Source organism: Xiphophorus couchianus, chromosome 5 (genome assembly GCF_001444195.1).
Source record: "Xiphophorus couchianus chromosome 5, X_couchianus-1.0, whole genome shotgun sequence".
In the NCBI taxonomy this organism is placed as follows: Eukaryota; Metazoa; Chordata; class Actinopteri; order Cyprinodontiformes; family Poeciliidae; genus Xiphophorus; species Xiphophorus couchianus.
The window spans coordinates 11,518,922-11,542,697 of record NC_040232.1 but is presented as its reverse complement, the minus strand read 5'-3'; the positions used below and the strand labels follow the sequence as shown (position 1 = coordinate 11,542,697).

The following is a 23,776-nucleotide window of genomic DNA, read 5'->3' as shown; positions in this document are numbered from 1 at the left end:
CAAAATACTGATTTTTAGTTTATTTTATAACAGTTTTTATGAATACCTGAGGAATCACTAATATAATAAGTTATTTCACCAGATTGGTTGAAATTTAAAAAAATAAAATTCCATAATTTATTTTACCGCAATGAATTAAGGACTGACATTATAAAACCTATTGAAGACCATTGGCTGTGTTCATAAACACTAGACATGTAGAAAAGTAAAAGTGTTACTTCTGATTAGCTCTTCAACAGTCTTTGACAAAACTAACAAGTTTTCTTCAATGCAACAGAGAACATTTTACTGTGCAATACAACACGTTTAACAGAAAACAGATGTTTGGGAACGGAGGAGTGCTGGTTCCGGATTCTTGGCCTTGAAAAGGTTGCAGGTGTTTTCAGCATATCATAAAAGAAGATTAGGAAAATCTTCTCTTCACAGGCTAGAAATGTATTCATGACGCTTGTGCACAAGCAGCGTATTACATCATCAATTACAATTTATTGCCATTATTTCTTAGTGTATGTGATTAGATCAAAGCATAAGAATGTTGACTGGTTCTCAAATTTCCTGATTAGACATTCCTGCTACAGAAGAAGGCTTTCTAATAAGGCCTAATGCTGTTCACCAAGGTTGAGGGCACAATAATTGTACTGTGATGTAATCCATGTAAATAATTGGTTAACTCAGAATTTATTTGGCTGATAAACTTTGGGGCAAAAGAAATCTTTTGGTTTCCCAGATTAAACAATAACCTGACAGAGGCCTTTTACCAATGCTGTGTTCTGTTAAAATATTTGTTTGTTGTCTTTTTTTTAATTTCATTTTCTTTGGGTTTGATTAGCTTTAAGAAAAAACAAATCTTCTTTTCCAAACTACAATGTACTTTCTATGAATTTTGGTTATATTTCCCGTGGCAATATCGATGTACCAAGTCTCTGTTGAGAAAACACACTCGATATATATATATATATATATATATTTATTTTTGGTGGTATTGATTGGTACATCAAGAACAATATTATCAAAATAAAGTGTTATGAAACAGGACAGAAAATATAAATATGGCACATTTTTGACTGTTCTGCTTTTTATTTTACCATATTTTGCCATGTTTTAGACTAAAAAAGCAAAGAAAAATCTTCCGTAGTAAGAGATTGAGATTGTTTCAAATGCCTTTGATAATACTACTAATAAAACAAATCTCATGAAACAAAATTCCCAAATCTTTTAATATCATCTGGTTGCTATTAAATCTCTATTTTTGAATTTTACCAGGAGGCTTGATTCATAATTCACACCATTTTCAGACAGTTTAAATAATAATTTATCATACAGGTAATTTAAGTTCTGCAATCATGTAGCATTTAAATGGTGATAGAAAAGAACACCATGTACAGGAATGAAAACAATCAACCCCAGGTACAGTGTTGATGAAACTTGACATCAGCAACATTCTACATAAACCACTAGAGGCCACTAGAGGGACAAAATATCAAAGAATCACACAGATATATGGGCAACAAAAGAAGGCAAAAGAAACTCATTTAATCTTTCACTCTGCTAAAACGTACTTTTATGTCATTAGAGATCCATTTTAACAGCATATACGTACATACTGACCAAAATGTCAATTTATTTGTTTCTCATCTTTTACCTGATGCAAATGTATGATGCTGCAAAATCATGAAAATAACTTTAGTGAAGCCAAAAGGTATTAATACCCCTCACAGATTTTTGTTTGAAATAATCTTTTAATTTTGTCAACAAGTTTCTTCTTAATATAAGTAATTTTAAAATTTTTGGAGTGGCACAGCAAGAGTCCTGGCCTGATTGGGGTGATGGCAAGGAGCCTTTCTAACCTCAGTGATTTGGGGCTCATCATCAAAGATAAATGATCAAAATGCTGGTGGAAATATGCAAAAGAAACTGCTTAGCAAATACTAGATGGGTTTGAACATTATAATATTCAACATGCCTTTTGTTGTTACAAAATGTAGAACCCTTTTTTCCCTCTAAATATTTACTTCTTTTTAATTATTTTATCTTTTAAAATATGTCTGTTTCAAATCCAAAGAGAAACAAACATATTAGTTTTAAATGAAAATAATTGTTTAAAGTAAATCTAAATAATTTGGTCTTTAGCTGTCTGATCAGCTCAGTTAACATTCGATAGAGAGGCGTGGGGTTCACTAAGGCCTCTTGAACGTGGTACCAAAACATGAAAAGCCCAGCACACAAAATCAGAGGTAATAATGTGACAATAAGATAAATAATCATTCTGCAATACATTACCTGCTACACTCAGTGTTGCTTTGACCTTTCCACAGATCTCATTTCTGTTCCCTTAAACGTGCAAATCAGGAACGACAAGTTACTTCTGCGCTCGTCGCTAACTAAAGTGCACAGGATAAATGCAGGAACACAAAAAAACCTAAGTCCCAGCGACAAACAGGAGCAGAAACAAAGAGAGGTGCCAGCACAAAAACATTAACCATCCGCGGAAACCCGAAGCCAATTCCAAAGTTTGCACTTGGATCGGGGACTCTCACGGGTAAGTTTAACCAAAACAAACACAGAATGTACTTGCAGAAAAATGCATTTCTGCTGTTACTCTTAGCCAGATCTTCTGTTGCTGAGTTTATTAATAATATGTCAAAGCCAAACACATGTTACGTTTTCTAGTTTATGCTCAGCCCAGAGACTGTGAGATTAAATACACACATCCAACATTGACTTTCTAATGAATATCCCAATTGATATTCATATTAGCATCACCCACCAAGCAGGAGTTTGAGTGCACATGTATGTTGTGGGCTGCATCGCTCTGAAGCGGTAAGTTGGCAGAGCGAAGCTGAACTCTGTTAGTGCGGTTGCTGCTCACTTTTCCACCAATGTCTGAGCATTTAGCCGGGGTTGGCGCAGGATGTCTATCAAGAGTCAAAAACACGTGCACACACCCCCACACACATATACACAATTGTATGCTTTATAATGTGCCAACTGATGTCATGGCAACCCCATATACTCAGCAAGAGGGAAGATGTAGTGAGCCAAATAAATGCCATGGTAACTTTTTCTTTTTCTTTTTTGAAAACCACGTTGCCCAGAAACCTTTGAAGCTTATTAAGTGAGCCCAGTGGGGAGACAAATGGACAGAGAGGGAGACCGAGCAGGGAAAGGGGAAACTGGGGGAAACGCAGACAGAGAGAGAAAGAGAGAGGGATGGGAGTGCATCCTGTTCCAGGGCCAAAGTGGCTCTTTGTTTTAGGGAAAGGGAACGCTGTGAACCTGCAGAGAGGCGGGTTAGTGGCCTCACTAATGGCGCCTTCATTGAATTTAGCTGCAAAGTTGCTGAGTCCACCTTAATCTGTTTGGTTGGTGCACGATGCTGTTTGTCTCAGGACAGTTTGCCACTGATGAGGAGTTTTTAAATGTCCGTCATGCCGGGTTGACTTGCATCGGTGACTCTCAACACCTGCCAGGATGAAGCATCTGTCCAATAAAACTCAATTTGTTTTTGTGGGTTGTCATGTGTTAGACCAAAAAAAATTGAATTTTGAAGTGGATAATTTAGCCTTTTTTTTTTTTTACAAACAAATATCTGGAATGTGTAGTGTACCTTTTAAACTTGCTGAAGAACATAATTTTGAAATCCTAATTGCTAAAACTCTTTTCAGGTATCTTTCAAGAGTCTCTAGAAACAATATTTTCTCTTTTGCCCGATCTTCAGAAAATAGTTAATTCTCATTTGGACTTAATGTGAATATAACTTTTTTTTTTGTCTTTTATCTATTTCATTTTGATTGGATTCACATCTGCACTTTGAAATTTGAACCTGCATCCCAATCCCAACTCTGTTGCAACCTGTAATAGGCTTTCTTCCACAAACTCTGTTTAGTCAGCTTCATTTGTCATCCCATCACCACGGGATGTTGCTGCCATTGCCATATTCACCATGGAAATGCTCAGTTCATGCACAATGTCACTTTTAAACCACACATTGCGTTTTGCACAAAGAGCTAAAAATTCAGTTTGGGTTTCATCTAACAGAAGTACCTTCTCAGCCATTTTTAACAAGTTCTTTCCAAAATGTACTTTTAATTGATTTCTTTCAAAAATGCATTTCTTCTTGCCAGTTTCTCATGAGTTCAGATTTGTAGAGCGTGAAACGACTATCTCTCTTGTTGACAGATGCTCCAACCTGAGCTCTGGATCTCCACAGCTCCTCCAAAGTCACTATAGGTTTCTTGGCTTCCTTCCCTGATTAACCCTCTCCTTGCCAGACTCATTAGTTGAGGTGGATGGCCATGTCTAAGAAGGTTTGCTGTGTTTGTTCGTGTTTGTTCTCTAATGTTCTCTAACAAACCTCTGAGGCCTTCATAGAACAGCTGGATTTATGAGGCTGTTATTTTAGCAGAATCAGAAAAAAAAACTGCAATACAATTTTCTGTAATGTGTCCATACACAGGGTGTGTGAGATCTAATTTTCCCCTGACTTGGTTCCTAAAACCTAAAAAAATATGTGCCTATACTTCATCCATTTTATTTTTGCCATGCATGTGTGTGCATTTGCCCTCAGCGTGTAATTAAATCAGTCCCCTTTCTCCTTGAGTTAGCTTGCGCTGCCAGAGTTGGTGCCCAGTGCAGCAGAGTCTGAGTCTGCCAGTTTCATTAGTCCTGATGAATGACCTCACAACAATCAACAGAAACAAGTTTGGATGTGTGGAAAAGTAAATGTGAAGTACCAATCCATTTCAAGCCCCTGTAGCCTTCTCAAACAAACAATCCTGTGTTTGTGTGTGTATCTCAGTGCTGCAGGTTGGTGCACACATGCAGCCTGCAGTTACTTTTCATGCTTTTAATCATATGTGTAAGTATGTGCAAGTGAGCGTACTGTACAAAGCACCATTGTGAGCCGGGAGTTGCCCCTCCTGCACCGTGTCTGCGTGAGGAATAGCTTCGCTTTGCGCATGTCTCTAGAAGCTGTGTGCACTGTGCACCGGGGCATGGGTTCGGCGCTCAGTTAGGGGTTTTTTGGTGGCAATTTCCATATTGCCTGGGGTCATGTGGGCATGGAGCCAACTCCTGGTGCTGTGGGTGCCCGCTGAGGCGTGGGGAGATTAAAGCGGGCGCACGGTACCACAAAGGGGCCTGTCTAGTGCTTTTTAATTCTCCTAAATTAGGGCACGATGCCAAGGCAGCTCCCTGCTATGGCAAACACTCCATAACTGGCACCACAACTGCTGCTCAGCAAGACATGGTGAGCGAGAGAGACACTGAACTTTGGAAGAAAACTTTCACTTGTTTTTTCCCTCCTCTTTCTGCACACTTGGACACAGGCATGTCTAAAGCTTGCATACATGTAATTAGCGGTTTGTAGCTGTTGCTGGTTTGCAGAGACATTGCCTGAATTCACTATGGTTCCCTGTTACTTCAGCCCTATTAATTGCACTTGGTTAATGTCGAACCTCTGGTGGAATGTGAATTCTGCTCTGTCTTTGTGAATGTATTTGTGTGTGTGCGTGGGGGCGTGGGCGTGTGTGTATGTAAATCTGCATACCCTCAGGGCAATGGCATGCCAATAAACAAATAGTAGGTGGACACTTTGTTTGATATTTGTGTCTGCCTTTTTGTGTGTGCATGCACATGTGTGCATTTATACCCGCGGGCAAAGTGGCATGCTACTGAAAGGCCAGTGCAGGGACACCGGGGCTTGTGTGTGTGTCAGGTCTCCAAGGTCCCATTTCTGAGTTCACCCAGTCCAGATTTTGCTCTCTGAGGTGCCATGTTGGCAGCTGTTACATCATCTCAAAGTAATGCTAAGGTTTGCAGGTTTTCCTATAGGTTCTGTTCCACCTTTGTGGTTGTTGTCCCCCATACTCATGGGGAACAATGAGTTCCAGTCCAACTCACCTTGGTTTCATTTAGCAGAACTCAAGGTGAGTATGACTGCATTAAAACAATACAGCTTTGTTTTATTTAGAAATACAAGGAGAGATTGACTGACTTGTGCTTTGAATCCTTTCTTCTTCTGTTTTTTGTTTTTTTGGAACTAACAGGTTGTGCTGACAACACCTTTCTGTGTGGACACTGCTGTTGAGTGAAGAGGACTCGAAGGTCCGTATTCCAAAAACACTTTCTGTTGCATGTCCAAAAAAAAAAAAAATGTTTATACAACATAAAAAAATGTAAACAGCAATGCAAATGATGTGGTGCACATGCCGAGCAGATTGGAAGCATTGAAACTCTGTGAACTTTCTGATTGAGGAGCGTGATTTTATAATTCTATGCTTGTACAGTAGTGCACATGATCTGGTACATGTAATCACTTCATGTCTTCTGAAGGCATAAATGCTCTACAATGAGCATATTTTGCTTTGAACACACCGAATGGTCTGAACAGGTGCAGCAGGAGCATAGATGTCTGCCGTTGTTATTGTTCTCTATGCTGGTGAAAACCGGCCCGGTTGTACAAGCGTAAGATGACTTTTTGTCTTTTTTATTTCCAAATATCTTCAGTTTGCTTTAACCTGCATGATGAGTATATTGTTTCCAAACGGTTTCACTGTGGGGCCTGTTATCAAACCTTTTTTGTGACAACTGGCAAAAAGCAATATTTCCATTTTGCTGTCCAGGCTTTGTCGTACGAGTGGGGCCAAAGTTCACTGCTTTTTATCAATGAACAGACATGTCCTAAATGAGAAAGAGAGGGCAAGACTTTCAGTGGCTACCAGGAGGGCTGATTAATGCACCGTAAAGTAGTTTTATTGTGCACCTTTGAGCTTTTAATCTCTTATGGAACATCCAGGATTTGAAATGTTGGCAACATTGCTGAAATCTTTGACTAGAAATAGGGTCAAGTCATACCTTAATACCATCTTGAAGAAGTGGAGTTGGTTGACTGGTATAAATACTTTGGTGTGCACCTCGACAACAGACTGGACTTAACAATGAAACCAACTACAAGAAAAGACAGGCTGTATTTCTTAGGGAATCTTAGGTCCTTTCGTTTTTGCAGAAAGATGCTGCATATCTTCTTTAAGTCTGTTGTGGAGAGTTCACTGTATTCTGTCATCATCTGTTGTGGCAGCAGCATGAGGGCCAGGGACTTAAAAAGGTTAAACAACCTGATAAAGAAGCCTGGTTCTGTTCAAGGGACTGCGGTGGAATCTCTGGAGATGATGGTGACAAAATTTGTTTTAGGGTTAGGGTGAATTACTGTCAACCCTGAGCATCCTCTTCATGAGCCTGCTTTAGAACAATATTCAGAGCCTTCTTCACACTCGCTGTAACACAAACCCCTACAGGGGATCCTTCCTCCCACAGCAAACAGCATCTACAACAACTCTTTAAAGAATCTTGGGTAATATCCGTTACAACAAAATGTGCTTTCTCTTTGCGATCTATAAAATATTGTGACTTTGAATTGTGTTTGAAATAAGATGAGGGTCAACATTCTCCAACAACTACACATGAAAAAACTGTTTAAGTACCGCTAACTCTGTCACTACTAACATTAGATGCTAAGAATAATTTAAAATATGTTTCTTTGTTTTAAAACAATAGTAAGGCCTTATTTCATGACAACTGCCCTTGTATGTGGCATAATTATACACTTATATTAATATTAATGCATACCAGGAAATGCTGAAATGATTATTTCCATTTGTGTTAATTATAGTTCAGTACTGGCTAAAATTGGTATAAGCACGTGAAAGTTATACAAAGGCCAAAAGGTAAACCGGCTACACAATTCTGATCAATGCATCTCTGTTTTTGTTTTTGTATTAGAAAAACACGCAGCTATCAGCTAAGTAAGATCTGAATGATGCAATACTTCAGGCCTGGAGAACAGTGCATCTGTGCGTATGTGTCTGCATACAAACGCCTGTGTTAATCCCAGTCTCTCCCAGCATCTGGAGCCTTGACACAGTTTAAAGGGCTGGCTGTGTCCGCAAAGAGCCGGGCCAGTACACGCACACAAACAAACACACACCCACGCGCACGCAGCTCACACACATATGCGCACACTCTCACTTAGCTATCTGGGGCACCAGAAGGCCCAGGCAACGCCAAGGCAGAGGCTGCCCACTTTGGCACCATGAGGTGGGGCTGTGCTGGCGCTTTGGGGGAGAGAGAAATGGCAAAGGGGGTGTGCTGTTTAGGTGCTGTGAGAAACGAGGGAGAAGAGTAGACGGGGGTAAGGCTGAAGTGTGTGTGAGGGGAAGCGGAGTAAAGGGAAGGGAAGGCACCTGGCGTGTGGTAATATACCCGAGAAAACCCTCCTTACCTGAAAAAAAGTTAAGTTTGTGTGAATGTGAGGTAGACGGAGTGAAATACTCCCAGAGAAAAAGAAAAATGTGTTTTTCTTAGGCAGGCGTGGGGGAGCATGAGAAAAATCACAGTTTCATGATATTTTCTCACCAAAATTAAAAGATATTAATATATTATGGGACCTTATTTTTTTTTTTAAGTCAGAAAAGCAAATTTGTTCACTGTGCTTCTGAAATAGAATATTGATTGCTACAGCTACAGTATAATACTGTTATCTATAGTTTTTATTGCTATTTTGATTCTCATACACTGTCTACAAAAATATAAAAATCCAGTAAAATTTTTTCTTTTCATTTTATCTTTATTTATCAAGCAAAATCTCTGATGTTCTACTATTTAAGTGTGTATTGCTCAGATTATTACACTTTTTCCAGCCCTACTAGCACAGCAAGCAGATGTCGGTCAGTTCATTAGTGGGGCTACCACTAATGAACACGCTTACAAAATGTAGTTTTAAAGCACCACTGTTGTGGAGTGACGGGAATAAGAGTGACGGGTGCCTGTCTCTGTTTTTTTTTCTGTGACTAGAAATATTTCCAAGCATTCAGGTTTGTCTTGTAACTTACTAAAAAGTTTCAGCCAGCTTCCTGGCAGTGCAAAGAAACAGTTGTGAGAGGGGCATTACTGGCAGTAATCATTCGGGCCCTTTCTCTGGAATAAGAGGGCTTTAAACTGTAGGAACGTTGTTATGATTTTGAAACCTTAGCTTTTGGAAACCTTGATATACCGTGACACCAGTAATCAGGCCATGGTTGTTCCTTATATGAACTTTCAGCAAGGGTAAGCCCCACAAAGCCAAAGTAATTTGGGAGAAAAGTGTTGCTCCAATTTCTTTGCAATTTGCAGCACATTCCTACAAAATAAGTGAAAAGAGTGAATAATTCAGTTTGAACAGAAGGAGCAGCTGTAACAGTTCTGACACTAACATTTTAAAACATTAGCAATCCTTGATACCGGTGACCAGCCCACACCCATTGTTGCTGAAGACACAAACTTTCATCTTAGGGGAAGCCATTTGTGTGTTCCCATGTTAATGTTGGATATGCTGTGGTTCTGAACGCAGGTGTAATTTGTCATCCACTGCTCGGCTTGGAAGAACTGGGTGAAAATGAGGGCTACTTTGCTTTCTCTAACTCTAGTAAACCCTTCATGTTTCCACAGCAGCTCTAAGAGTCCAGCAGCAATTCTGGAAAGTTCACAACATGAATGCAGAGACACGGTTTGTGTCTTGATGCTGTTTGCTTGCACCCTCTAACCCCCCCCCCCTCCCCCCACACACACCACCACCACCACCACACCACCCCATCCCATCCACTGTGGCACCACAGATGCCCATGTTGGCCTGCAACAGCTGTCTCACCATGTGCCCTACCAAGTGTTGCCACCCAATGGAAGGGAGAGGAAGTGAGGAGGAGGAGGGAGCATTTGAGAGGGAGGGTGGTGAATTTGGAAGGGAGGGATGAGGTCATGAATAATAATTTTTATGCACCCCGAAAAGAAGCCAGCGTTGTTGTTGCTTTTTCTGGGGGTTTTTTTGTTGTTTTGTTTTTGTTTTTTTTACATCACCACTTAATTTGTTAGTTTTGCTTCTTTTGCTGTATATATACAGATATATATATGGAGAGAGAGATATCTATATATCTATATCTATCTATCTATATATACATTTATACATATGTATATATAGATAGATAGATATTTGAATCTTGGCTTTGTCTGTGTTTCTGTTTCTGTCTCCATTTGTCTGGCCATTTCTATGAGTCTCTCTCCTCATTTGGTTCTGGATTTGGCCGATTTGATGGCCAGTACCCAAGTTTCTCCCCTCTCGCCTGCACACCTCCCCTCCCCTTCCCCGGCCTCAGGAAGCCCCTGGAACCAGAGTTGATTAAGGAGGGACCAGTGGTCACGGGGCCCCAGTTTCCATTGGTTCACCCGGGTTGACGGTATTCGTGTCGTCCAGTTACCAGAAGCAGGCCGCATAGTAACAGCGGGACATCGTGAGAGGGAGGAGTTTTTTTCTCAATTGCAAGCACTGGTCCAACAAGTCAGGTGCGGGATCCAGACTCGGATTCGGTGATGGAACAAAATGGAGGGCCAGTATGGTGGCGACGCCATTTTCAGGGCAAAATATTTTCGGCATGCGTGCCATCCTTCCTAATTTATGTAGGAATTAGACGCTTGGAGTCCAGCGCAAATCAGTGGCAGCAAAATGACCTTGGGTTTTCTCATTTGCTGGCTAAAAATCCAGCCTCCTCCATTAAAAGAGGAAGAATAAACAGTATATTTTAATCTTTCTGGAACAGAGCGGGGCTTAAATGTGCCATAGTCACGACTAAGCCACTTTAAATATTGTGCAAATTGCTCAAAAAAACTCATTCAAAGACAGACATCTGTGCTCACATACCTGTGATTTTCTTTTTATATTGATATTTGAAAAGTAAAGCAACACAGCCCAAATGGTGCCAGGACAGATGGATCTAAGAGTGGGACCGAGAAACTGATGCCACTCTCTCCCCCCTCCACCACACACATGCATGCTAAATAAACGCCGCTGAGGCCTTGAGACACCGAATAATAAAAGTAAAGTAATAAAAGAAGCGCTGGGCGAAGAACACGAAGAGTTGTGAGCAGAGTGTGGCAGCGCTCTGGTTGTGTATTTGTTCATTTAATTTTGAGGGGATGAAAGCAAACAGGCATAAAGAGGGGCAGACGTAGGGAGATCACAGCGCCGTGTACCACGTTGGTGGGGAGTGTGCCACACAGTCTGCCTCCTAAAGCAATAAATCTGAAACAGCATAATAGATAAACGCAATACAGAACACAAAATACCCTGCGAGGGGAAAACTAATAAAAAACTGAGCGATTAAGTGGAATCAGAGTTCTTAGGCGAGTATCTGGAGATGAGGGCTGTTGCCATACAAAGACCGGAGCGGGCCAACACAACAGATGAGGGAGCATAGGGACGGGGGGCCGCGAAAAAACGAGGGCTAAAAGCAGAGGGAACGAGAGACAGATGATGGCGGCGAGGAAAAAGAGAGACGGAGGAGAGAAAGTGAAGGGATGGATGGGGCAGCAGATCAGAGGGAGCCTCTGGTGTGTCTTGCTCTCCCTTTAAAGAAGAGCCAGGAAAACAGATTAGGAGTCCTCTCTTTTTCCTGGGGGAGCACGCACGCACACACACACACGCACACACAACCTTCGTTCACCGTCCCCCTCCTCCCTCTTCAATCAAACAGAAAAACTAAGTTTCACACTCCGCCCGCCGCTGACCTGCCCGGCCCAGAACAAATCAAGCTGCGGTGTTGAGGCCGCGGTGGCGCCCAGGCTGGGAGGAGACGCCGTGGCCGCCCTCAGTTCAGGTCACGTTTGCTGACGGTTTATGACACAAAGAGGGGAATCAGATGGGAGCACACGCAGTGAAACACTCACAATTTGGCGTGCATGGAAGATGTGATCCATGCAGGCTTCTGATTAATATGTGTTGGATAAAACGGGAATCTGATTTCACCTGCATTTAAAGTGCAAAAGAAAAAAAATCCCAACATCACATTTTTTTGTTTTTGTTTTTTGTTTTTTTTTACACTAATGAAACAAAGCAAAGAGAAACCAGCCAATCCACAAGGGGGAAAAAATGGACATGTAACTAAATTTCAGTTTTCAACAATTTATCTGTTTGAACAAAGAAGATAATTACCCAACCGTTCTAGACAAGAAAGCTAATTTTTTTTTGTCAATACAATTTTTGTGATTCAGAACTCAGCTTATCTGTGTAACTGTGGGAGTGTGTGTCGTGTGATATGTGAGCTGAGCCCAGTACAGGCCAATGATAAAGCACCGCTCGGCCTAACGCACACACTCACGCAGCAGCGGCCTCATAAAAATTCTTGGAAAGGTGACGCCTGTGTCTAGAAAGCCAAACGTTTCTCACGTCAGTCTAATGTCACGTCCTCCCGAGGGTTCACAGTTTACTTCAGGCCACAGCATTCGTCTCCAAAAGTCTCACTGCAAAGTGTGGGCAGGCAGACAAACGAACGAACCACTGAACTATTACACAATAAATCACATGGAGGTAAACGGCTACAGTAAGAACAGTAAAGAATGTTCTTGCAGCTACTGACATCTCTAATTGTGCCTGAACATTGTTGTGTTGGCCTCTTTAAATGATTTCATTTTGTTTCAGTTCAAGCTAAAGATGTATTGAGGGAAAACAATTCTCACATTGAGCAAAAATGTTTTAAAAGGGAATGCTAAAATGAATGATTCAGTTACTTTTGCCTACTTTGTGAAGAACTCTTTTCCCTCTCTGGGAACCTCTTTAGATATTTGTTTATTATCAGAAGATTTCCAAAAGCTTCTACTGTGGATTTACTGCAATAAATGAAGTAGGCCTGCATTAGTCTCATTAACATCATTGTTACGATTTTTTTTAAAATTTATTTTATTTTATTTATTTACCTGGACAAGCTGATGTCAAGCATTGTTTTTCCTTCTTTTTTTCTAGACGTTTCTGCTGCACTCCTAAAACAACCCAATTTGGATGATTTTACTAGCCAGTTGACCGGTTCAGTCCTGAGTTGATTTAACATCAGAGGTTATGGGTTTGACTCATTTATCAAGCTTTACACATTTATTGGTTAGCTGTATCAAGGTACTCCAAGTTTTTTAAAGCTGGTAAAGTCTTCCATCATACAGTGCTCACTGTTAAAAGTTCCTTTAATGAGATAAAAAAAAATAAAAAATTAAATAAAGTGCTGGGGCGCCCAGAGTTTTGCCTGTCTGTATGTAATCTACCGTAACACAGCAAAGCCCCTCCCCCACATTTTGCTGCACCCTTCCAGTCAGCTAAGTTAAAAAATAATTTTTTTCCCTCTTACCTGCAAGAGAAACACATTTGGATGTTGAAAAACATTTTCAGTCACAGAAAATCTGACTAAAGTAATGCTGTTTTTAAACTACAAACGGCAACCTATGTGCATCATATTTTTTGAGCAGTCGACTGAAGTTCCTACCAAAAAAAGGCAATTACTAGCAACTAATTAATGCAAGATCACCTTGTTTTACTCTATATTGAGCTAAATGTGCAAAATGTATGAAATTATTTGCAGTGAGAAACTCAAAACTACTTTTATTTGTTCTAATTTTTAAAAATTCTAATTAGCAATGTATAAATGTAATAAATATAATTATTATAACTGTATTTCAGCAATATTTGAGCAGAAGCAGGGGCAAATGTTGTTAAAATGAAACAATTACGTGAAGTTATACATTTTTGTTTAAATGTTGGTACTATAACTCGGTATTGTCTTCAAGACTATCAAAATCACAATATGGGTCAAGGTGACCAGTATCTAAGATTAAGGTAATATTAGAGGGAGCTGGAAAGAATAATTCATAACCTGAATTTATAAACAAGTATTTTTTATGGTTACATTTTTTATCTTAACTTTAATCCCATGATGAAAATGTGAATTGCTGCTGAATTAACAGCATCACATAAAATAATTCATACAGAACCTCCTCAGTGCACCTTCAGTGAAAACGCAAAAATTAAATTAAGTTAAAACAAGCGACAATGTAAAGACAGGATTAAAGGCAATTTTTGAAGTAGAAATAAAAATATCTCATAAGCTTGTCTATATTGCCTATCTCTTTCAAAGTAGGAATGCTGCATAGAGAACATTCTTTGCTTGTGAAGGTGTAGTCTAGTGTTATTGTCACGGCACAAATTCAATCTCTACATGAGCTGAAGTCTTAATACATCACAATTTTACCACCTTACTGTGTTTTATTTCATCTTCTGGAAGTGTTTCACTGAGTTCTGACCAGATCCTCATGTGGTGAATAAGAATAATGAGGCTCCTTCTTATAAAATTACCTTCTTTTTTTTAAGGTTTTATTGGCTCTAGTGATCTTTATTTGATAGTGAATTGACAGGAAAAGGGGTAATGAGAGAAGGGGGAAGACAAAGGTCAGCAGGCCGAGACTAAAACCTCTATATAAGGGTTGTGCTTAACTCCTGCGCCACCACAAGAGGCAAAGGAATAACCCAACAGTCTTTGTGTTTACCTAATGAGGCTACATTTATTCATATTTGCCTCTGCTATTAATACCAAAATCTGAAAACATTTTACACTCTGAAACTTATGATGTATTCCAAGCCCTATGAAGCGTAATGGCATAATATTTACACTCTTCGGTTGCTTATAATAAAGGTAAATTCTGAAATTTACCTTTATTTCCAGAAATATTTCCAGGTGTGAAAAGTAGAGGAGGGTCTCCCATTACACCCACTACAAGAAAGCTGCAACTGGTAAACTACAAGAGACGCTTCTGAATGTTGGTCCATGATTAATAAGGAGCATTTCATAATTACAAAGATCCTGAGTCAAATCACAGTTTGGCAAACTGAGTTGCATTGTCTCCTTATTCTGTTTCTGTTTCCCAACTTGCAGAAACAAGACAGAGAAACCATTTTCTTAATGTGTGTCTTTTAGTCCCCAGATAATATTACTATTATTTGAGGTGCTAAGAAAACAATCATTCCAGGGTTTTACAAATCAGTCAGAGGTCAGAATCAGACAATGCTGCTTGATCAGCTTCAGTTTCTGAATATTTTCCGACTCATTAAATGCATCAAAACTCCCACCACTTTTGTCTTTATAAAGACATTGAACAATTGCCTGCACTCCGTATTTTCTTTTTTATTTAATTTAAAAACTAATTTAAGTGTTGAGGATCTTTGCTTTATTGCATAAATATGATGAACCTGTTGTTTATTTTCTCTTGGATTCAAAACTATAATCTTCATCTATGAACCTGGCATTTCTCTTCTCTTTTATGTCCTAAAAATTTATTTGGAAGGTCAAACCTCAAAGAAAACCAAAAATTAGTATTAGCCAAAAAAAAAAACGCTAAATAAATAAACCTTGATCGGTTCATGTTCTACTTTATCCCTCTGTGTTTTTCAGAACAAGTCACTGCGAGGTGTACTGCTGGAGCCTCTCCTGAAGAAAACTGCTGCTGCAGAAATGTGTAGGTTAAAGAGTCTCCATGACTGTGTAGTGGGAATGTACTCAGCTTGGCAGCAGAACTGTGAACATACTCCACCCCTGCTCTCCTGTGCCAGGGCCGGGCATTCCTCACACCTCCAGTGGCCGCTTGGTAGCCGCTCTTTTTCTCCCTCTTTTGCTCACAGCAGCTCACACAGACAAACTGTCTTTTTGTTCGTATGCAACTACTCGAAACTAACTACTGCCTTCCTTCCTTCCTTACTCCAGCCACATACATGTCTTTCATTTCTTCAGCCCTTCATTCTTCCCTCAATTCCTTTTTTTTACTATTTTTTTCCTTCAACGGCCCTCCATCTCCTCAACTTTTGGGTCTGATTTGCATGGCAGAGCGTAAAGGATGCAGACAGTGCGAGGGCCCTCCCATGTCCGTGTCCATCCAGGCTGCAGCAGGGCTGAGATTTGTAATGCTAGACAACACTCTGCTACGCAGGGATAAAACCTCAGCCACCGCGCACAAAAAGAGCCTTGTGTTTTTTTTCCTCTTCTTCTTCTTCTACTTGTTCTTGTCCTTTGCTTTTGAGTGCCTGTGTCGCACTTTTCGCAGGGATGTGCGGCATTCCCAGTGCTATCTGTTTCAGTGAGGAATGAAGATTACAGAGAGAGAAAAAAAAATATATTGGGACGACAGAGTCTGATGGATGGTGATGTGGTGGAGGATTGTTGTTTTCTGTCTGCCTCTGCAGTAGGGTGGCTGAGGCCTACAGCTGAGAAGTCTTACAGAAAATAAACTCTATTTTTATTGTCCCCTTTTTTCCACTGATTTTCAGTCATCATACTTTTAAAAGTATTTGTGAAATGACAATCAAAGGAAAAAAAGAAAATGAAATCTGATCATTTTTTTTTTCAGATTTGATTGATGTATTTTCACATTTTCATTACTGTACAACATAAAGCGGCCTTGTTATGGTTTCGTATTGTTGGGACACTTTGTTTATTGTTTTGGCCTTAGTTTATGCTTTTGTTGCGTCTTCCTTTGAAAGAGAGAAACATTTTAAGTCAGAGGAAAGATGACTAATACAAAAAATTGTGTTCCTTTCTGTAAAAGGACATATTCTTTACTGATCGTTATTATCGGATTATCAAACCTTTTGGTATCCTTTTGTATTTGTAACACACACATGCACACACACATAACTCTGTTCACCTGTTGACTTCTCTTTATCATAAAACTCCATATTGTGTCTTTAAATTGAATTTAAGAACTAAATTATAACTATTTCTCCCCATTTGGGGGGCTTTCATTGTGGTGGTTTATTATTTTTATGCATCACATTTTAATATATTTTTTTTGTTTACATTACAATCTTATACTTCTATCTTTTACAGAGCACTCTGAGCATAGTTAAAAAATTTAGTTTAAATGTGTTATACATCAACACACATATTTGATGGGACGTTAATGCCATTCCCTGACCTGTTTTCAGTTTAATTAATTAGAAATAATCAGCCTCACCAAGTCTTGCAGTTATTTTCCTGCGTGGGATCTAGAAGTTGTTTTCTTGGAGTACAGCATGTAATTATTTCTAGCTTTACAGACCAGCATGTTGGCATCAGGAGAAAGTGCTCCTGTGTTGCCCGAGCGCCTCTCTCCTCACTCTGAGGTTTTTCTTTGGGGGGGAACTTATTGCCCACATGATGCTGGCTCTTAAAGCAGCGTGCTACCAGAGGCATTGTGGTCTGCAGTTTAAAGGGGGCTGCGGCTACATACAGGCGCACTGATCAGGGCTTTCATTAACCCCCAAAGCTCAGCCTAATTGACTCTTACAAGTTGCGTGATTAGGACGCCGCTGCCTGCCAACGGATGCCCCGCAGTTTGTTTTGTGACTTTTGGATCTAGCCAGCATCAAATGGTGTTTTTTTTTTTGTTTTGTTTTGTTTTTAGCTATAGTGTTCTTCCAAGAAAATAAAAAAAGAAATGCCTAAGTCTTACTGTGTGCGCTCTTTCTCTCTGTTTTTTTATTGATTTAAATAGCGCTGACGAATGTTTATGTTTATGCAGTTTTTCTTGTTTTTTTATTTTTATTTTTACTTTTGATTCCCACCTTACTTAAATTTTGATTTATACACGTCTTTGAATTCCGATTCGCAAACTTCGCTCCTGCTTGCCCTGCAAGACACGCGATGGAGACGATGAAACGAGGTCAGCTTGTGCAAACACACGACGACTCAAGACGAAATTGTTGTTTAATTTGATATAATGCATAAAAAAAATATTTACTGCTTGCGCGAAAAAATAAATGGAAAACAACCGTATTCCGCATCTTTTCAGTAGAGACCGCTGTGACGTTTTAGGGTCGAAGGCCTTTCAGTTAAAACTCCTCATCATCCATAAAAATGATCTTTGAATGGGTTATGTCAAAATGTATTTTGGAGTAGGCTACGAACAGGTTTGCATTTTAGATTAAATATTTTCTTTTTCTTTCTTTCTTTTTTTTTGTAAAGTAAATATAAATTGTTAATTATAAAACTACAAAAGATTTGAAAATCGGATTGATTTTCCTCCTTACCCCAATAAAGTTGTGCTTTTTTTGTTTGTTTGTTTTATATTATGTTGAGATAAAACTTGATGGTTAAAAGCAACTAAGTTTTTTTTTTTTTTTTTTTTCGTTCAACAGACACCACTTTCCTCACCTTATTGAATTTCCTTAATGATCTAATTCCCTGAAACCTTGCAGTCAGGGCCTTTTGCAAAAGTTGGCTCTACAGTTGGTCAAGGCGCTCTTCGGTGAGCTGACTGCGCGCTGCAGTTTGCGCTTTAATTAAGAGGGAAGAAAAAAAAAATCGTGTTGAGGGATTATTTGGAGGGTTTCAGAGGCCCATTTTGGGAGTTTTCCAGTAAACTGATCATTTTACAAAGAGGCCATCGCGGGCATGCCTGACTTTAATACCCAACAGCATCTGTAAGATGAAAAGAAGACGAAGAAACACATGTAAAAGTAAGCAATTAAAATGTAAGTACAATTATTTTAAAAAGACAAACATAGAATCTAAAAATATGTTGCTTCAATAGGTTTATTTTTTATTAATAGTTTCTTCCTTTTGCTTTTATTATTATTATTATTAGTAGTAGTAGTAGTAGTAGTATTGTTGTTGTTGTTGTTGACGTTGTAATTGTTTTAATGCATTTGTTTATTGCTTTAGCAAATTTTTTAATCAGTGTTTTGTAGTCAACTTTTATTGTGATGATGATTATTATTAATTTATAACATTTCTAATTTATTTAATTGATTTACCATCATCTGGCCTGATTTAGCAACATTGGATTTTATTTATTTATTTATTTATTTATTTATTTGTTTGTTTGATATATATTTTATTTGTAACTTTATTGTCTCGAGAAATGTTTGACCTGTAAGCTGTCTCACTAAATATCATTTTAAGGAAAGACAACCTGTTACAATTTTCACATTGTTGTTAATGTTTGGTTTTCAGTAATTGTATTTATCATAAATTAAATGCTTGTTTTAATTGCATGTTGGATAGTAACAGGAAAGTTATACATTTGTAAATTTAGTCTGCTGTTTTGATTTTACATCACTTGGCAGTTTTGAAGATAATCCTGCGAACCCAAGCAACAACCTTCCATTGTTGTATGTGAAATACTGTAAAGTCTATATTTCATGAGAAATTAAATATATATATATATATATATATACATATATATATATATATATATATATATATTTGTAGCAAAACACACAGGCATGCACATATGTTATTCACCCAGACACATTTGTGTTTCATGTAAATCTGAAGAATAAAAAATAAATAAATAAAAAACGAGGCCAAAATAGAAAACAAACCTAGTTACAGATGACTAATTCATGGGGCCAAATGTGTGAGGGGGGGGTCAACGCTTAATTATTAATATTTCGCCATGTTGCAGGAATGTCATCAGACGTCTGGTTTACAGGACATGATGACGACACGCACACACACACACACACACACAAATGAACACACAGGAACGCGGACAAGCAAAAATAAATACATATGCAGGTGCCGCATTCATCACGCAAATGTTTATTTCATGTGTGAAGTAGGACCTTCTAAATTTTAAGAGCCTGAAATAAATATCCTTGGGGGTAGAAAGCTTTGTGTATTCAGTTCAGTCCAGTTGTTTGTGTTTTATCAGACCAAAATATTTAATTAATTGTTTTTTGAGGGTTTTTTTACTGTTTGAAAAAGGACCCCCTGCTGAGAGAGCTCCCTGTCTTTTTGACAGGAGTCTGTCCTTGCATGGGGCCCTTCAGGGGTCACGATTTTGTTTGTAGCAAAGCCTAAATATATATATATATTTTTGCATTAAAAATGCATTTTTTTTGCATTATATATATATAATCTGACAAAATTCTTATTAGAAATAATAGCTTATAAACGTATTTCTACACCTGTCGTTGGTCATCTGCTTCTTTTTCAGCGGCTTGCTCGTATGTTTACGTTTCTGTGAACTTATTTCCCCAAAAATCAAATCCTCCAAACTGATCTCTGCATTCGTGTAATCTCTTGGTGACGTTCCTTGCACAGATCTGTGTCAGGGAGCTAAAACTTCTTAAAGCCCAGCTTAGCATTACCCAATCAGAAGTCTGATTAACAACCCATCAGAATGTCTTTGACCTGATGAGCTACGCGTGTCCTCCTCCCCTTTGCTCCTCCAACACCACGATAAAACAAACAAACCAAAAAAAAAATGCGTATTAGCAGAGTCTTCTTGCTCTGATCATATTTTCCCTCTTTTTGCTTGAGCTCAGCTCTAAGTTGGACCTGGATAAGTAAAGTGTGTTGACGGAATGTGCCGGAGCCAGTGCAGCCTGTAATAATCCTCTCCACCCCCCCGTCTCTTCCTGCAGTCCGTGATTTTAGCCCCTGGTGCTCCTAATGCTCCTAAAGCCCCAGCTGCTCCCCCGTGGTCGCGGCGCTCTCTCCGCGACAGCCTGCGCACCGCTCGCTTTATTAATAATTCACCCAACAATTCCCCGGTTCGAGGTGGCTCACTGTGAACAACTCCTCCACAAAACCACCGTGTGAGATTGTGATTGTGCACGCCGGTGAGGTGACGCCGTTCGGTCGCCGCCGGAGCGCTTCCCTTTCCCCGCACGCGTCTCCGCTGCAGTCCGGGACCCGACCGACAGACCGACCGACGTGTCGCTGCTCTGCCAGCATTCCGCTACCGGCGCAACGCAACGCAACGCTGCACGCGCTTTCATCTCGTCAGCTTCAAGGAGGAGGAGGCGGTGAGGGTGAGGGTGTCCCCCCCCAACACACACACACACCTCCCCTCAACCACCCTCCTCAGTTTGTGTGTATCTATATTTTCGCATGTGCATGTGTGGGAGTGAGTGTGGATCAAGAGAGAGAGAGAGAGAGAGAGAGAGGGAGAGAGAGAACGAGGGAGAGAGAGAGCGAGCGAAAGAGAGAGATATACGACGGTAAAAGCGATCGGGCGCGCTGCTTTTTGGACGAGTTTTGGACGCAGAAGCTGCTCGACTGCAAAGACTCTTTAATGAAAGCATAAGAGAAGAGAAACTTACTTTGTGTCACCCCTCCTGTCCATTAAATTGATCGTAATATAAAGATCATTTCGGGATATGGTTTTTGTCTAAGCGTCTTCCAATCTGGACAAGTTCATCGGGACTTTGACGCGCACGTCTCCCCGACTTCCTCGTGCAGGACATGGGTGCATCTGACACCGAACAGCCATAGGACGGAGGGAGGTCCGGAGCTGCTGCTGTCCTCTTTTCAACCAGTCTTCTGCAGAGTGGACCCACTTTCTTTTTCTTTTTTTTTTTCTTTTTCTGGGCCTAAGGCCGACTTGTTTAAAGGTCCGTTTTTTGTTTTGCTTCCGGCAACAGTGAAGAGAAGAAGTCGTCCTCCCTCAGCTCTCTCTCCCTCACTTTTCTTTTTTTTTCTTTTTTTTTTTTTTGGACGCTGAACTTTTAAAGGAAAATGGGGCATTGAGAGAGTTGGCAGATCTCCCCGCGCTATAATGGTACGTGCTGTGGAAACTCAATAGTTCCTTTCTGTTTGGCTCTATAGGGTGAAGTATGGAAGGCTGGATGTAAACAAAACAGGGATTCTGTTTGATTGAGCAGAGCTGAATTTCATTACGGTGAAAGATCAGAACTTTCCTCAGTGTGTTATTATGACTGTAGCTGCAGCGCACCTGTGTGTGTGTGTGTGTGTGGTTTGTGAGTGTGTGTTCGTGAATACAAATCAGCGGAGTTCACGTTTATTTAACAAATTTCTTATCAATGTTTAACATTGATTAACTAACTGTCAGCTGCAGTTTGCGTCCTTACAAAAATACGACCGTCCCTTTTAAATTTACAAAAGTAAAACTCACGTCAGTGTTCCAATTTAGCCTACATTTCAATTTCAACTAATAGTGTCTTTAACATATTCAACGTTTTAAAATTTGGCTCTGGCTATGCTTTCTTTTTTTTTTTACTAGCAAATTTCCTCTAAAAATAAAAACACAGCATGGTCATAAAATATGGATTTCCTCTGCAGGATTATACGTTTTTAAAAGGCATGCTAAAGGGAAAACTTATTATTCTGCTTTGTGTGTGTTCATATTGATGACATCACAAGAGGCACAAGAATCAAGACAAACGAGTGCCATCAGTAGACTGAACACAAGTGAACACTTTTCAGAATTGATCTTGATTAAAAACTTAATTTAAATGGAGACAAAAACAACGATAGATATTCTTAAAGTAAATATCATCAGTTGCTTTATGCAATGTGTGATGTCACCAGAGGCATAAGCATGAGGGAGCTTGGTTTGTGGAAAGTAGATTTTTTTTTTTTTTTTTTTTTTTGTCTTGATGAAATCTCAATAAAGTAGCAAAACAAATAGAAAAAAAAACACACTACGAGTGAGCTTTTATGCATAAATTAAATTTCATTGGCGTTTCAGAAGAGTCTGACAGGTAGCTTTAAAATGTAAATTCGGTTGCTTTAATGCAGTGAAGCTGCCTTTTCTTGCTCTCCTCTGACCAGACAGAATAAAACAGAAATGAAAGAATAAACAGAGCTGACCGAAATTGTACACAAAATCTCATTTAACATTATAATTAACATGTCCTATTTGCGCAGTCTTCTCCATTTGCGCCTTTTCTCTGCGCCTCTTCCCTGCTTTCATTCGTGCGCGCTTTAACTCCGTTCCTGATCACACTTTATCGAGTTGACCGAAGGGGGTGTGTGGAGGTGAGACCGTCAAGCGAGGGTCGCACAAAGAAAATGTGATTCGCGGCATTTCCCGAGTCCTTTAACATTGATCTGAAAATCGGATGATTTGAAAAAGAGAATTATCTCCCTAAATCCTGCAGCATTTAAATGGATAAATCCCATGATTGTAATAATAAAAATCGTCTTATAAAATGGCTGTACTATAAGCTGCAAAATACCAGATTGCTTTTATTGCCCGTGTTTTTTCCTTCAGCATGCAAGCTGTACCAAGCTTTTGCATTAAGAACAGCTCAAGAGATTCCATCAGGGAAATGTACTTCACACTTTTTTATTTATTGCAGCTTCCATCCTATTTGAAATATTAAATATTACAACATGGATTTGGCAAAGGTTGTTTTCTTTCCTTTTTTATTTTCTTTTTTGTTCAAAAAAAGAAAAATGCAGAGCATTACTGGGATAAATACTTGTTAAAAGAAAGGCATAACTCAATATTTTATACATGTATTCCTGAAGTGGCCTGTTCAGGTTTTTGTCAGGAAGGCTGAGGTAATATTTGAAAAAGTTAGAATGTAATAATTTACATTTTCTACAAAAAGGGGCAAGTATTATGTTCTCTCTTTTTCACATTAAATAAATAAATAAATAAAATGGTCAGCATTACATTAAATATCTGAAAAGAAAGATATTCAACATAATAATAGCAATAACAGTCATAGTCATAATTTTAAAAATCATCATGTTAGAGTGTATGCCCAATTCAAGCCTTGAATTACATTAAATCTTTTAAATATTTGCATAGCTTTACAATGGTCATTCGCATAATACAGCAATTTGAGTCTCTCTAAGCTCATTATATCCACGCTCATTTGTGCGAGTCAGTGTTTATTAACAACTTTATGACATCACATGCAAAATAATAAAAAAAGAAACAAATAACATAAAAGTGTATTAGCACCCATAGGAACCCCTAATCACAGCAGCACATCAGCACAGACGGGGCCTCCTAGCATCAAATGGCATGCGTCGTTTTAATGTCAGCTGTCCAACCATTTCTCCAACGCAAGTGACCTGGTAGACAATGGTTGATAACTGGCACTGATATGATAAGCCTGGTTCTGTTTTGATTGTTGGCCTATAATTTCACAGTTGGTTACGCTGCGGTTGTTGTAGAGAAAACCTGCCAACGGCACAAC

General features: G+C 39.2%; 1 protein-coding gene across 10 annotated transcripts in view; it reads left to right on the top strand.

Moving 5' to 3' along the window:
* The first annotated feature begins 20,452 nt into the window (after positions 1 to 20,452).
* LOC114144252 (nuclear factor 1 X-type-like) overlaps positions 20,453 to 23,776 on the top strand; it is a 125,168-nt gene continuing 121,844 nt past the window's right edge. For 2 of the 10 annotated variants that reach the window (XM_028016872.1, XM_028016870.1), the window contains exon 1: positions 20,771 to 21,381. In XM_028016872.1, coding sequence (XP_027872673.1) covers positions 21,379 to 21,381 — 3 coding nt within the window. In that variant the 5' untranslated portion in view covers positions 20,771 to 21,378. Of the gene's footprint in view, positions 20,633 to 20,756; positions 21,382 to 23,776 lie in introns of those variants that run through there. The other 8 variants (XM_028016873.1, XM_028016869.1, XM_028016866.1 and 5 more) reach the window with 8 other exon arrangements.